This window comes from Mytilus trossulus, chromosome 11, assembly GCF_036588685.1.
Source record: "Mytilus trossulus isolate FHL-02 chromosome 11, PNRI_Mtr1.1.1.hap1, whole genome shotgun sequence".
Lineage (NCBI taxonomy): Eukaryota > Metazoa > Mollusca > Bivalvia > Mytilida > Mytilidae > Mytilus > Mytilus trossulus.
In genome coordinates this window covers 70,181,241-70,197,137 of record NC_086383.1, presented here as the reverse complement: position 1 = coordinate 70,197,137, position 15,897 = coordinate 70,181,241, and the positions used below count along the sequence as shown (strand labels likewise).

Genomic DNA, 15,897 nt, shown 5'->3' with positions numbered 1-15,897 from the left:
CAAAAATGAGGAATCTACATACAAAGTTAGATTTGGCATATCAAAGAACCCCATTTATTCAATTTTTGATGAAATCAAACAAAGTTTAATTTTGGACCCCGATTTGGACCAACTTGAAAACTGGGCTGATAATCAAGAATCTAAGTACATTTTTAGATTCAGCATATCAAAGAACCCAAATGATTAATTTTTTGTCAAAATCAAACGAAGTTTAATTTTGGACCCTTTGGACCTTAATGTAGACCAATTTGAAAAAGGGACAAAAGTTAAAAATCTACATACACAGTTAGATTCGGCATATCAAAGAACCCCAATTATTCAATTTTGATGAAATCAAACAAAGTTTAATTTTGGACCCTTTGGGCCCCTTATTCCTAAACTGTTGGGACCAAAACTCCCAAAATCATTACCAACCTTCCTTTTATGGTCATAAACCTTGTGTTTAAATTTCATAGATTTCTATTTACTTATACTAAAGTTATGGTGTGAAAACCAAGAAAAACGCTTATTTGGGTCCCTTTTTGGCGCCTAATTCCTAAACTGTTGTGACCTTAACTCCCAAAATCAATACCAACCTTCCTTTTGTGGTCATAAACATTGTGTTTAAATTTCACTATTTTCTATTCACTTAAACTAAAGTTATTGTGCGAAAACCAAGAATAATGCTTATTTGGGCCCTTTTGTGGCCCCTAATTCCTACGCTGTTGAAATCAAAACTCCCAAAATCAATCCCAACCTTTCTTTTGTGGTCATAAACCTTGTGTCAAAATTTCATAGATTTCTATTAACTTAAACTAAAGTTATAGTGTGAAAACCAAGAAAATGCTTATTTGGGCACTTTTTGGCCCCTAATTCCTAAAATGTTGGGACCAAAACTCCCAAAATCAATACCAACCTTCCTTTTGTGGTCATAAACCTTGTGATAAAATTTTATAGATTTATATTCACTTTTACTAAAGTTAGAGTGCGAAAACTAAAAGTATTCGGACGACGACGACGACAACGAGGACGACAACCACGACGCCAACGTGATAGCAATATACGACGAAATTTTTTTCAAAATTTACGGTCGTATAAAAACCCAGATATACAGTATATCACACAACACTATTTATTTATAAAATATGATTTGGAATAGTAATGTAAAACTGTTTTATCTCTCTCTTTCTTCATGTTCCTGTCTTGAAATAAGAAGACAGATAATATACAGAAATAATTATTAAGATAGTATTTAAACAATACCTCATTTCCATGACTCATAATCACACAGATAAAAGAATGATAATCCTTTGAATTCTCTGTTAAGTATTTGCTTTCAATTTTCTGGAAACAATCTTGTAATTCCCTCTTTGTCATGTCTGATTCACATTCTACCTGATATCCCAAGTTGGAGAAGAAATCTCTAAGATTAGTGACATCTACTTCAGAACCTGAATAAAAAAGAAATAACAAAAGATTCAAACTATGCAAAAGCATGATTATATTTCCACATACTTTAGATTTGACAAACAGTGATGTTGAAGTACAACTTTAAATTGGCTGTCTGTAGGGCAAAAGTAATGCCTCCACCTGACCATAAGAAATTATAAATGTAACAATATGTATGATGATCTATTTTTTATTTTTATTTTGAATGTCTACACTTGCAGGATTGAATGTACAGCAAAAAGGTTTCCACTTTTCAGTTTTTATAGTCACCAAGTTCAACTTTCTTTTTCCAGAGTTCAGAAATTCAATCAGGTATATTGTTTAAATATTTGACAATACTAACAAATCTTATTAATTGCAGTAGGGACAAACCATGTTTTCAATAATATAGAAATTGATAAGGAAATACAGTCCAACTATATACATAAATGTACCAATTTTATGAATACCTAACATTCCCCTATCTGACTTTTAGTACACTAAAAAAAATGACCAAGTCCAAATACCTGGCATTTTGAGAATAATTGAGTAAAATAAAATCCTGTGGACATGCACACAGATTCCATTATGTGTACAAACAATCTACAGAATATTAAAGCTGATGCTCAAAGACTGTACGAGATAGCGGGACAAACCACGATCTCTTCATGCAGCTGGTAGCCGAAATTTTTGTACTAAGTTCAAATAACTGGCATTTTTAGAATATTTGAAAACAATCAAAATCCTGTGGACATGCACACCTCTATATGTACATATGTACATGTGTAGACACATCCTACAAAATATTGAAGTAATAATAATAATAATAGTAAAAATTTCTATAGCGCCCTATATAACAATAAAATCACTCTAAGGCGCTTTACATATATATATACATGATAAAAATATAATAAGTTAACCACAAAACAAAATGAAATAAAAAATGTTATGTTTAAAAGAACTAAAAACGTATATATGAAAGATATATGAACATAAATAATTATATTGATAGAAAAATAATAGAATTAAAATCAATAATAAGTACCAAAAAAAATATAATTAAAACATAGAAAGCGAAAATATATTAAAAATTTAGCAGAAAGATTATAATTAATAATTGAAATGGTCATGAAAACTTTTGCTAGAATAAAAATTGTACGAAGAAAACAAAAAACAAAAATCACAGCACATTTTCAAATAAAAGGAATAAGAATTAAGATAACAGCTTTTTAAACGAAAGTCTGTAAAAATATGTCTTCAATTGTTTTTTAAAACACTGAACAGATTTAGAGTGACGAATTTGTACAGGTAGATTGTTCCATAGGGTAGCGGCAGCACGATTAAATTGTCTTTCACCGTACGTTTTTGTTCGGACATGTGGCAGTTCGAGTCTAAGGCTGCCCTCTGATCGTAGTGCCCTAGTTGTTGTTTGGAGATGTAATAGTTCCTGTATATAGTCCGGGGCAGTTCCTTGCAGTGCCGTGTACGTATAGACAAGGATTTTGAACTTTGGCCGGAATTCAACAGGGAGCCAGTGCAGTCCAGCGAGAATAGGTGTAATGTGTTCTCTTTTCCTAGTTTTCGTGACAAGACAGGCTCCAGTGTTCTGAACTCTCTGTAACCTTTCAATTTGACACTTGTTAACGCCGAAGAGTAGACTATTTGTGTAGTCAAGTCTGGAAGTTACAAGGGAATTAACCAGAGTTTTACAAGCATCCGTAGAGATGAAATGTCGGATTCGTCCAATGTTGCACAGATGGTAATTACACGATTTTACGATAGACGTAACTTGTTTTTCCATGGTAAGACGGCTGTCAAAATAAACACCAAGATTACGTACCGATGTGACACTATTGATGACATTTTCACCTACTTTAAGTTGGAAAACAGGCATGTTCTTCGACTGATGTTTCGATGAAAAGACGATCAGTTCAGTTTTATCCTGATTTAGTTTCAACAGATTGTTTCAAGTTGTAGCTCAAAATGTGTAGAAGGAGATGGCAGGACATATCATGTATCTATATACAAATGAACGTACAGACAAAAGGACAGACAGGTTGATGGACAGGGGTAAATCATAATGCCCTCTACATTTTGTCGCAGAGGCATAAAAATTATTTGCTCATTGTTTATGGCCGTACGATGACATATAGTTGTTAATTTCTGTGTCATTTTGTCTCTTGTAGAGAAATGTCATTCATACCATATTTTATGAAAGTTTTGTATTAGCAACAATTTATTATTGTTCATTGAGCCATGAACATTAGGTCGATGTTAAAGAAAACTATGTGAGACAGAAAAGTACATCTTACATCCCATACTGAACATCGGATGACCGCAAGTTCTGGTGGATGGTCATAAGAACTTGTTTCAGAAAAAAATCACATCTCTATACCTGAAAGTTAGGTTAAGGTACATAGATATATTTTTTTCTGAGACAAGTTCCAATAATCAAACAAAAACAGACATATAAGAAAAATCAAATAAGAAATTGTTATGAAATATAAAATTTTCAAAACAGGTAAAACTTATGAATTCAGATAGTATTGGCATCATTCAATCTACCTCAACTATATTTAAAGTTTAATTTTTAACACTATTACCTAACCCCTCCGCATGACCTGTATTGGACATACAAATAGTAAAAGGCACTGGCATAGTAAAATCAGTCATTTAAGGACAATTACCCTTAAATCATATGTTATTCAGGTCTCAGACAGGGTATATACTGTGACATTCCCAGCTTACAGTTTATATCCCCTGACCTGAATTACACATATATTACGAATTACCCCTGACCTGAATTACACATATATTACGAATTACCCCTGACTTAATGTTATTTTCCAGTGCAGGTATTTGTTAAACATTCACAATGCAGCATGTATATTCATTACATGTTTATTGTTTCTTTAATATTTTGAGTAATCCATTGAAATGCACCTTTTTTACCTTGACATTTTTTTTTCCGTTAAAAAATAGTTTCAATAAAATTTTTAGATATCATATTTTGTGTTTGTATGTGTGTGTGGCTTTGTTTTTTTACAACACATATATTGAGAAACCCAAACTGATATGTTCGGCATAAGTGAAGAATTTTCTAATTTGCTTTGAACATAATTTTATCGTGTTTGTAATAATTCATAATAACACTTTTAACATTAAATTTAAGTATTAAAAGTGTAAATTGTGTGATTTTGTATTAAAAATGTATTATTGAGTCTGACTGAAGCACATCATTATTTTCCCTCTGTGAGCCTCTGACATTCCTTAGTGTTCTGTATAGCTTTTGACTACGTCACATTGTAACCGGTGTTATGATGACATTTTTGGGGTTCCAATTGGGGATAAAAATATTGTATATACCCCGGCAGTTTCCTGAATACATCTCTGTGTTGTTATCCAAACACAAACTTCGACACATTTGTTATCCGTAATATAAAGTGTCGTCTGGCAATTTTGGTAAAAAAAGTCAAAAATTTCAATGTAGATCTTATATAATGATATTCAGAACTTTTTTGCCACTTACAGACTTTCTATATCTATAAAGATGTTCAAAATATTAGACACTAACTGCATGTTATCGCTATGCTTATTATTTAGCTTAGGCTTCATGTAATGGTTGTTAGCAGGCAGAATCATCTGACAAATGTTGTCATCTTGGTGAACCAAGGATGACTATGGCCATTTTTGTGTACAAATGGTGTACCAGTTTCAAAGAAGATTGTTATGAAAGTTAATGTTCTCAGATTGATAAGACAAGCTTATTTGGTCCTTTTGACCAGGTGAGCTGAAAATGAAATAGATGTCCACAGTAATTAGGTTGTGAAGATTCTGTTAAAAGATTCAATGAATTTGCAGCCCTGGTTTAGTCGTGAATATACTATTTAGACAGAAGACAAGGCAAACAAGGCATGGACATAGAAAACAAATATTTTAATGGACGGAACTTGAGAAAAAAATGACGAAGAAGCATGAAAATCAATAAAGACTGAAATAGTGAAATCACAAAACAAGTAGGTTGGACATAGGATTGGAGATAGCAAAGGTAATAGCAAACAAATAAAATATAGAGGCTATCAAGAGCATGTGTAGCTCATCTAGGTCTTTGCGCATCGTTAACAATGGGAACTCTCCAACATGTCCACTTGTATTTGTAGTATTTTTATTTTCATTCATCTGATGAGTTAAGCCTTTTTCAACAGATTTTTATAGTTCGTTCTTATGTTGTACTGTTACACCCCTGTCCCAGGTTAGGGGGAGGGTTGGGATCCCGCTCATATGTTTAACCCTGCCACATTCTCTATGTTTGTGCCTGTTCCAAGTCAGGAGCCTGTAATTCAGTGGTTGTCGTTTGTTTATGTGTTACATATTTTTTTTTCGTTCACTTTTTGTAGATAAATCAGGCCGTTAGTTTTCTCGTTTGAATTGTTTTACATTGTCATTTCCAGGCCTTTTATAGCTGACTATGGGGTATGGGCTTTGCTTTTCGTTGAAGGCCCTACAGCGACCTATAGTTGTTAATTTCTGTGTCATTTTGGTTTCTTGTGGAGAGTTGTCTCATCGGCAATAGTACAACATCTTCATTTTATTATTGTAGACTAGAATAGATTCATAATAAAAATCTCTGTTTTGTTGATCTTGAATACATTAAATGCTGACTATTTTCTGTTAACAGTTTCTCTGTATCTTCATTTGTTTTGATCCAAAACACAAACTAGAGGCTCTATAGAGCCTGTGTCGCTCACCTTGGTCTATGTGAATATTAAACAAAGGACGCAGATGGATTCATGACAACTTTGTGTTTTGGTGATTGTAGGGGTAATGTGTTTGTACATCTTACTTTACTGAACATTTAGGCTGCTAACAATTATCTCTATCTATAATGAACTTGGCCCAGTAGTTTTAGTGGAAAATGTTAGTAAAAATTTACAAATTTTATGAAAATTGTTAAAAGTTGACTATAAAGGACAATAACTCCTTAGGGGGTCAATTGACCATTTTGGTCATATTGACTTATTTTAAGATATCACTTTGCTGTATATTATTGCTGTTTCAAGTTTATCTCTATCTATAAAAGTATTCAAAATAATAACAAAAACGGCAAAATTTCCTTACAATTATTAATTCCGGGGCAGCAACCTAACAACTGATTGTCCGATCCATCTGAAAATTTCACGGCAGATAGATCTTCACCTGATAAACAATTTTCCACAGCCAGATTTGCTTTAAATGCTTTGGTTTTTGAGTTATAAGCCAAACAACGCATTGTACACCTATGTTCTATTTTTAGCCGTGGTGGCCATCTTGGTTGGATTGCCGGGTTATCGAACACATTTTTCAAACTAGATACCCCAAAGATGATTGTGGCAAAGTTTAGAATAATTTGGCCCAGTAGTTTCAGAGGAGAAGATTTTTATAAAAGATTACTAAGATTTACGAAAAATGGTTAAAAATTGACTATAAAGGGCAATAACTCCTAAAAGGGGTCAACTGACCATTTTGATTATGTTGCCTTATTTGTAAATCTTACTTTGCTGAACATTATTGCTGTTTACAGTTTATCTCTATCTATAATATTTTTCAAGATAATAACCAAAAACAGCAAAATTTCCTTAAAATTACCAATTCAGGGGCAGCAACCCAATAACAGGTTGTTTGATTCATCTGAAATTTTCAGGGCAGATAGATCTTCACCTGATAAACATTTTCACCCCATGTCAGATTTGCTCTAAATGCTTTGGTTTTTGAGTTATAAGCCAAAAACTGCGTTTTACCCCCATGTTCTATTTTTAGCCATGGCGGCCATCTTGGTTGGTTGACCGGGTCCCCGGACACACTATTTAAACTAGATACCCTAAAGATGATTGTGGCCAAGTTTGGTGTAATTTGGCCCAGTAGTTTCAGAGAAGAAGATTTTTGTAAAAGTTAATGACGACGGACGCCGACGGACAACGACGGACGCAAAGTGATGAGAAAAGCTCACTTGGCCCTTTGGGCCAGGTGAGCTAAAAATGGTACTCTTAAACATGTATAATGGAGAATATAAAATAATTGAATCAATAGAACATTTGCAAGTGGTTAACGTAACTAATGCCTCGTTCACACGTACCTTTAATTGCAATTGAGTTTAATTCGAATGAGAATCGAATTCGCTAATCGCTTTCACACTCTTCTTTTTTTTTAATTCCGATTCGAATAAACTAATTCACATTAGAAATACGTTTTTGTTAATCCGAATTAAAAGTTAACGTCCTTAGAACAGTAATGCGAATTTGACGCGCATCCCAATTCAAATAAGAATTGACGTTAGGACGTTAAACTTTTCGAATGCGAATTAAACTAATTTGAATTAGTTAATGCGAATCGAATTCGAATTACTTGTGAACTCAGCATAAATTATGTACAATATGCAAGCTCTTATTAAATATTTTAAAATAATAGTCTCATTATCTCTATTCATCAATATTGCAATATACTTTGGTGAAATTTAAATCAAAGCACCAAGGGCGCTTTAGGCAGTTAATTAAAAAAAATCCAAGGCAAAGTGGCAGAAGTTAAGATGAATATTGTGGAAGAATTGGTTTAATTATTTACCTCAGCTATTTCAAGTATCAAAAAATGTTTGTACCTAAATGTTTCAACTATCCAATCCTACCATTTTCAGAACTTATTTCTAATTTGTTTTAAATGTTTCCTTTAAATTGAGCCATAAATGAACATTTTTATAGGCCCAGAAATAACTCAAAACATAATTAAAGTAAATGTAACCTAGACTTATTTTTTGCTTCAATTAAATTTAAAAATAAATAAGAAAACTTTTTGAAATGACGAACAGGAATATATATGGTTTAAGGGTGGGAATCTCGACCGTTTACAAATTCTCAAAAGGTGGGGGTTGATCCACAGGGGAATAACCTTTATTTCATATGATTTGTTTTAATGTCCAATACAAGAATATATATGGTTTAAGGGGTTGGGATCTCGACCGTTTGCAAGATTTCAAAAAGAGGGGCAGGGGTGACCCCCGTGGACTTCCCCTATATTTCATTTGGTTTGTTTTATTGTCCCATACTATAAGTTATATGGTTCGCTACTGACCCCCAACGGATCCATAGAGGGTTAGTAAAATCCATAGGGGATGAGGCCGGAGGCCGAATTTCTTATGGACTTTATTCACCCTCTGTTGTTTACAGGGGGTCAGTAGTTAACCGTAAAAAGAATTTATCGCACGCTGGACTTTTTCTGCTGCATTTTGCAGAAAAATGAACAATGGAACACAACAACATTATAAAATGACGTCACCGTCAACAGTAGACGTGACGTCATGAACCCCCTATGAAATTTACTAACCTCCTACGGTTCCATAGAGGGTCATCACGCGACGGCGTTAAACAAATCACAACGTGATAATTTACCCGCGATGCGATAAAGTAGTACATATGGTTTAGTGGTGGGGACCTTGACCGTTTACAAGTTCTCAAACAGGATGGAGTAGGGTTGACCTCCAGGGACTCCCCCTATACTTCATTTGATATGTTATATTGTCCCATACATGAATAAATATGGTTTAGGGGTGGGGATCTCGACCGTTTACAAGTTCTCAAACAGAAGGGGTGGGGGTGACATTGGGGACTCCCCCTAATTATTTGATTTGTTTTATTGTCCCAGACCGTTTACAAGATAAAAGCATATTCTGAACTTGAAAAGGGGGATCCCCATATGGACTCGCCCTATATTTTATTTGATTTGTTTTATTGTCCTGTTATCATCACTAAAGACCGTGTGTGTCTATCCGACTTACTGTTTTCAAGTTATACATTTGTAGTCTTTAGAAATTAAAAATAATTAAATCCAATAAGATTCTATAGAAAACCTCTCCCTTCTTTAGGCCCATCAAAATACCCCTAAATAGACCATAAGGCACAAACGAAAGATTGATGGCTCCCCTAGACATGTTTATCTAACATTTTATGAAACCCTTTGAAAATCTGACAAGCAGTTCTTGAGAACCGCTGCCGACAAGTTCATCTTTAAAGCAGCGACAGGGGACTTGGTCTGACTTGTCTCTGGGACGAGTTGTCCCGCATTTCCTTCAAACATACTGTTGATTTTCAGTTCTATTTCAATCATAAAATAACAACAACTTTATTAAGGTCAGAGATAAACGGAATATTATAATAAAAAAAAGGAATCTAAATGTGCATACATTTAATTGAAATCAATTCAGTAATCAAAGTATTCTTAAACAAACAGAATATCATGATTAACAATACTTACTCTTAATTGGGCTTTATTTCATCAGAATCAATGATATACTTACTAACTTACGTTTCGTGCAAGTTATAAAATGACCGCCAACTTATACTACTATACGTGACGTCAAACAATATTCCTGTGCATTTTGCCATTTGCAAAATGTAAACGACTTGTAATTAGAGATTTTCGGCGATGAAATATTTCATACAATTGTTCTTTGACAAATAACAAAACGCATCAAAAACGAATAGACAAGAACAGTCATATTCCTGACTTGGTACAGGCATTTTCAAATGCAGTCAATCCCACAATAATCAATGTCGATATGAAAGTCAATAGATTTCAAGATTTTTGTTTGCCAGGAACTGATATACATAATCTGATCACAGATACACAGGGAAATGATCTGATTAGAAAACAAGATTGGAGAAAAGCCATGGTCTCCCTACTTCTGCAAATTTAATATATATATTTTTTCTGTTTTACATAATTACATATTACATATATGGACATACAATGACAGATGGATATTGTTAATTTGCTATTAGTCAATACAATGTCAGCTCATAGACATGATAGATGTAATTGAAAATAAAAAAAAATGTCCATCTTCCTTTAAACTAGACTGGTTCCTTACATGAACCAAATCTTATTGATATATTTTTTAAAAAGCTGTAAAGTAACATGTTACCTTGTCTCTTATGACGGCCACTAAACATAAAGTTAACAATCAGGACCAATCCCTTTTGTCCCTCTTTCTTGTCATACACATCCTGAAACATGTCATTTTTAAAATAAGTGATATTTTTCATGAAAACAGAATCATATACAAAATACATAATTTTTCTCTGCATTTCTTGTGGTCCAGTTTATAATGTTTAACAAAACTTGTTCTCTTAAAAATTATCAACCAGGTGAGCTTAAGATGGACTAATGAATAAAATGGGCAGGTTGCATGGAGAATGGTGTTTACTTTAGAGATGTCACATCTTTAAAGATTTACTAATCGAGTACTCGTTGGATTTGCCGAGCGATACTCAATTACTCGCTTGGAAAAACATCTACAAAATGGAAACATAAAATTGTACCCATTTTATGTATTGTGGGTCGTTGTCTTATGGACGTAAAACCCTCAACATTATTACCTAGGACTAGAAAATAGTTCTAGGAATTTTATACAATAATTAACAGCTCATTTACTACTCGTACCAATTAAGTATACTGGCAATAATCTAATCCATTAATTAATAAACATCTTCAGAAAATTGATTACTCAAACAACAGTATTTGGGAACCGTAAAAAAAACAATTTCATTATCAACAAATTGTGATGATTAGAACTTACTGATGCCTTTAATCATTTTCTAAGAGTCTACACAGGGTGCAACAAATTTGTTCTTACTTAGAAATAGTATCTTTGTCAAATTTTTTCTGGGAGGAGATGATTTCTCAACTTTGTAACGCAATTAACAGGCCTGCTGATGAAAATAGTTGCTCTTACGGTACAGAGGTGAGTGAATGAATACTCGATACTCGGTACTACCGAGCGATACTCGAGTACTAGGTACTCTAGTACTCTTTAACATCCTACAGTGTAAAACCAAATATGGACCATAATTTGCTATTGGGCTCCGTTTCCTATAACTATAGAAAAGTGATAAAATGTGAATTACTGTAAGAAAAGTTGCAACTACATCTAAAGATGCCATTATTTTTATCAACATACAAGTGTATGCTACTCTTCCCTAGAAAAAAAATTAAAATATATGAATTTCAAAGATTCTACAACCGTATATTTGTGTCGTTTCTCGCGTTATTTATTGCTTCCGAAGAGCATAACGCTGACTGATTTATAGATAATCGTCACCGGCAAATTCATAACTTTTGCTTTCAAATAACAAAGAACATCGACCAATAAGAATAGTGAGAAGAAAATGCTGAGAACTATAAGTATTTATGTAGCAGATGTAAGAACAGTGGCGTGATATTTGTGTCCGATTTCGTAACGCAATTTTTAGATGATGTAATCTGCTTTGTTGTAATAGAATTCTTAAAAACAATATGCAAATATGAACTCTCGCGAGATGTTCAAACAGGTAAATCCGAGATGATTTACATTCTTGTTTTGATCTTCGTAATAATTAAGTAAGAAAATTACGTTGTCGTTATGCGTTACATTTCACACGAAACAGAAGTCCAGTTATTTATTAAAATTGTTTTTGTCCTTAAGTTCTAACCATTTCCGGTCATACGTGAAACACGTGACTAACATGTGATAACGCCATTACGGCCGGATGTACGAAATACTAGGCCTAAACATTGTTTTTGTTTCCAACGGGATGTTAGCAAACATAATCTGTAGACTTGTTTCGTCTTGTTTAAAAGAGGATAATACAATTGTCAAAGAGATTGCGCCAGTGGTCTGTTATTTTTCCTATGTGCATAACAGAGCTCCAGATAAGCTGCGTATTTGCGTTATAACGCAATGTAAATAATAGAAAACCCAATGCAATTGTCCATTGAAGGGTTCAACAACCCAATTAATTCAACGGAAAACCCAATTATATGCCAAAACCATGAGTTCCCAACCCTTTTATTGGCTACCGTTTGTGTTATTTACCCTAATCTGTTTACAGTCGTCGCGTAAACTATTTTTATAATATTTATAATTGGAAATTTCCTGTCGTTCTAAAAATAGATCCCTGCATCAAGTAGCTGAAATGGGTCCCTGTTTGAGTTTTCCGTTGCTCAATGGGTACACGTGTTTTTGTAAATATTTCGATCATCTCGGTGTTTATCCAATTAGCGTGTGTCATGTGGTCATATTTTTTTCGCATTGCTCGGGATTTTTCATAACATACATCGAATAAAAACGAAAGTGAATGTCCGGTTAAAATATTGAATAGAAGCATGTTTTCGGCTTATTTTGGAAAATTGAGGGAAAGTTATGATAACAAGACTCAGCCAGTGTCTTTAGGAAGCGTCGATCGAACCCACGGGCGTGTGTGCGTACCATCACGAAATCATTGCTAATAAACACGGGGTTTCATCAAAAACGAATTCAGTTGGAAAAAGTGAAAGGCCTAGTCAATTATGAAATGATAAAGCATCAGAAATCAAAAGTTCTAATAAAAGACAACTAAACCCAGATTTATGTAAATTGAATAAAAGAAAATCATTCAAGTATAATTAGTTTATATACTATTTTTTATTCATTTTACGGTTAATTAATGAATACACACACCATGCACACAGCCACTGATCAGGCACTGGTCTCAGAATTTATTATATAAAGTTATAAGACGAGTGCCTGTGAATACACATATCCTTTTTTTGTGAGAAAATACAAAACTGGCAAAAGGTTAGAAACGGAACACAAATTTAACCTACAATTGCTCCTCAGTGAATAAACCAAATAAAACAGCTAGCAAATAACCCTAACCATAATCCTAAACCAAATAAAAGAGCTGAACAAAGACAGAAACATATTAATTTAAGATGGAAAAAAATTGGGGTTGATATTGCCTAAATATTCAATATTGTGTCGATGAAAAAACCCAATACATTAAGGAGCTTGGTGGTGAAAAACCCAATTTGATATTAACCTGAGGGATGAATTGGAATTGATAATGCAATTAAAAAACTTTATCACCCAATTATATAAGAAAATGGTGGGTAAAAACCCCAATTTATGAATTCTTATCTGGAGCTCTGGCATAATGTTACATACGATCCTGTGTGAAAATAAATGCCCAATGACTTGACAAAATCGATTTCATATTTGACAGACGTTAGAACACATTTCCTTTCCCGATAATGACGTGAAGAGTCCTTGGAAAAATCAATCGAAATTACGTCTCTTATCATTGTACCAATGCTCGTTGGATTGATTTAACTTCAGCAGTAAATATTACTGGATATTTTAGGTGAATAAATATAATTTAATAACAAATACATGTTAATATACCGTTACACTTAGAATGTACAAAGTTGGAATCCTGTCACAGTTTTTAATTAATATTTTTTATTCATGTTCTGCAAACACTTATCAGAAACTCAATAAACTTGTCAAAGGAGAAGTAAACTTTTACCATGCATGACTTGAAAGGAAGTACTTTATTGATTTTAGCCCACTAAAGTAGGTTAAAATGTGGAAACCATGTAGATGGTGTACAGGTCACAAGTATCACATTGTGCCTATTTTAAAGATTTTAATTCCAAGTTAAAAGTTGTTTTCTTTACTGGATTTAAAGAATGTTACATTGCCAATGATTTGGAATAAATTGTATATAACTGGAATATCAAAACCAAATATAAATACATTTTTTTTGCTTAAATATCAAGATACAACGATTATGGTATCCTGTATCAATGGAGAAAATATGGAAAATTCTGAATAAATTGTACTAATTGTTTTCAAAACAAGCACATAGTTAGGAGTTTTATAATACTGTTACATTTAAGATGGATTTTAAGAAAAAGTATACTGTTCAGATTATTTTAAGCAGATTTTGCAATAAAATAAAACTAAAAAAATGCTTTCGGTTTCTTATGGTTTCCTGTCAGGTTTAAAAAAAAATTTAATATAACATTGAAAATAGATTTTAAATATTAACATGAAGCAAGTAACACTAATAATGGTGTTTATTTGTGCCTTTTGAATTATATTGTGCAAAATAAAGAAAATAAAGATTGGTTTCCTGTTTGGTTTCATGTCACATAAACGGTGAATCAAAATGTATTAATTTTTTCTCGAAAAACTCAATTGTTCCATTCATACTATTCTAACACCAACACAACCCACAAAATTAAAGTTAAAATTTTAGAACTTATCAAAAAGGATACAAAAAGAAACCAAAGGCAGAATACCAAATTATGGTCCATATACTGAATATTTAAATATATAGAAATAAGATTTTAACAAATGAATTATGGGGAATGTTTTTTATACAGCTCCATAATCATGATAATGGAAGGTACACAACCTCAATATGTTTTGAAAACATACAATGATGTTCCAAAGATCTTGGTTAAGAACAAAAAATGTTACCATATTTTGAAAATGTTTCTTAGGAAATAAATAAGTTCTTCTGAAATCTGAAACAAGAGTGTACACGCTGAAATGTCTCGCCTGCTTTTTTTCTCTTTAATTTTATGTTGATAGTTCTAAATTTAAAGCTTTACTACAAATATCACATAATATGGAATCAAATGCGAATGTCATACAAGTGAGAGGTTCAGCTAGCTATAAACCAGATTTAATCCACCATTTTCTACATAAGAAAATGCCTGTACCAAGTCAGGAATATGACAGTTGTTATCCATTCGTTTGATGTGTTTGAGCTTTTGATTTTGCCTTTTGATTAGGGACTTTCCGTTTTGAATTTTTCTACGAGTTAAGTTTTTCTGTGATTTTACTTTTTTTTACCATGATCCAGGAAAATGAGGCCAAGTTCAGATAAACAAAATAGGAAATACATGTGCACCTTTCAATCATTCCATACAAAAAATATAGTTAGACCTATTGCTTATAGTTTCTAAGAAACAAACATAACCTTGAAAACTAAACGCTGACCAATGATCCATGAAAATGATGTCAAGGTCAGATGAACCCTGGCAGACAGACATGTTCAACTTACAATCAATCTATGTATTAAATATAGTTGACCTATTGCTTATAGTATATAAGAAACAGAGTCAGATGATAACTACCAGACAGACATATACACCTTACAATCATTCCACACACAAAATACAGTTGACCTATTGCTTATAGTTTAAGAAAAACAGAACAAAACACTAACACTAATAACACTAAGCAATTAACCATGAAAATGAGGTCAAGGTAAATAAAACCGTTCAGACTGACATGTACATTGTAAAATATTTTCATACACCAAATAAAGTTGACCTATTGCATTTGGTATTTTAAAATACAATGCATCGCCGAGCGCAGCCTGATACGACCGCAGGATCGAACCTTGAACAGTTGGGGCAAGTTAGGACATAATATTCAAGCTTGATACTGTCTGAATTTAGATTGTGATTAAATTTTTTACATAATATAGGTTTCTGACACAAAATAAATGTGGTCAAAGATCTTTAAAATTTGAAATGAGACATTTAATTTACCTAGTATCGTCTGATATCTAAAAGTAAACAACATGGTTAAATTCAGCATATAAAAAACACAAAAAACTTACCTTCATATGGACTAATTTGAAAACAGGG

At 32.9% G+C, this 15,897-nt stretch overlaps 1 protein-coding gene across 1 annotated transcript in view; it reads right to left on the bottom strand.

Moving 5' to 3' along the window:
• The window catches only part of LOC134691487 (death-associated protein kinase dapk-1-like), a 124,752-nt gene that overhangs the window by 21,890 nt on the left and 86,965 nt on the right, over positions 1 to 15,897 (bottom strand). Inside the window, exons 15-16 of the mRNA XM_063552030.1 lie at positions 10,358 to 10,439; positions 1,243 to 1,430 (exon numbers count right to left, since the gene is read on the bottom strand). Of these exons, the coding sequence (XP_063408100.1) occupies positions 1,243 to 1,430; positions 10,358 to 10,439 (270 nt within the window). The remainder of the gene's footprint in view (positions 1 to 1,242; positions 1,431 to 10,357; positions 10,440 to 15,897) is intronic.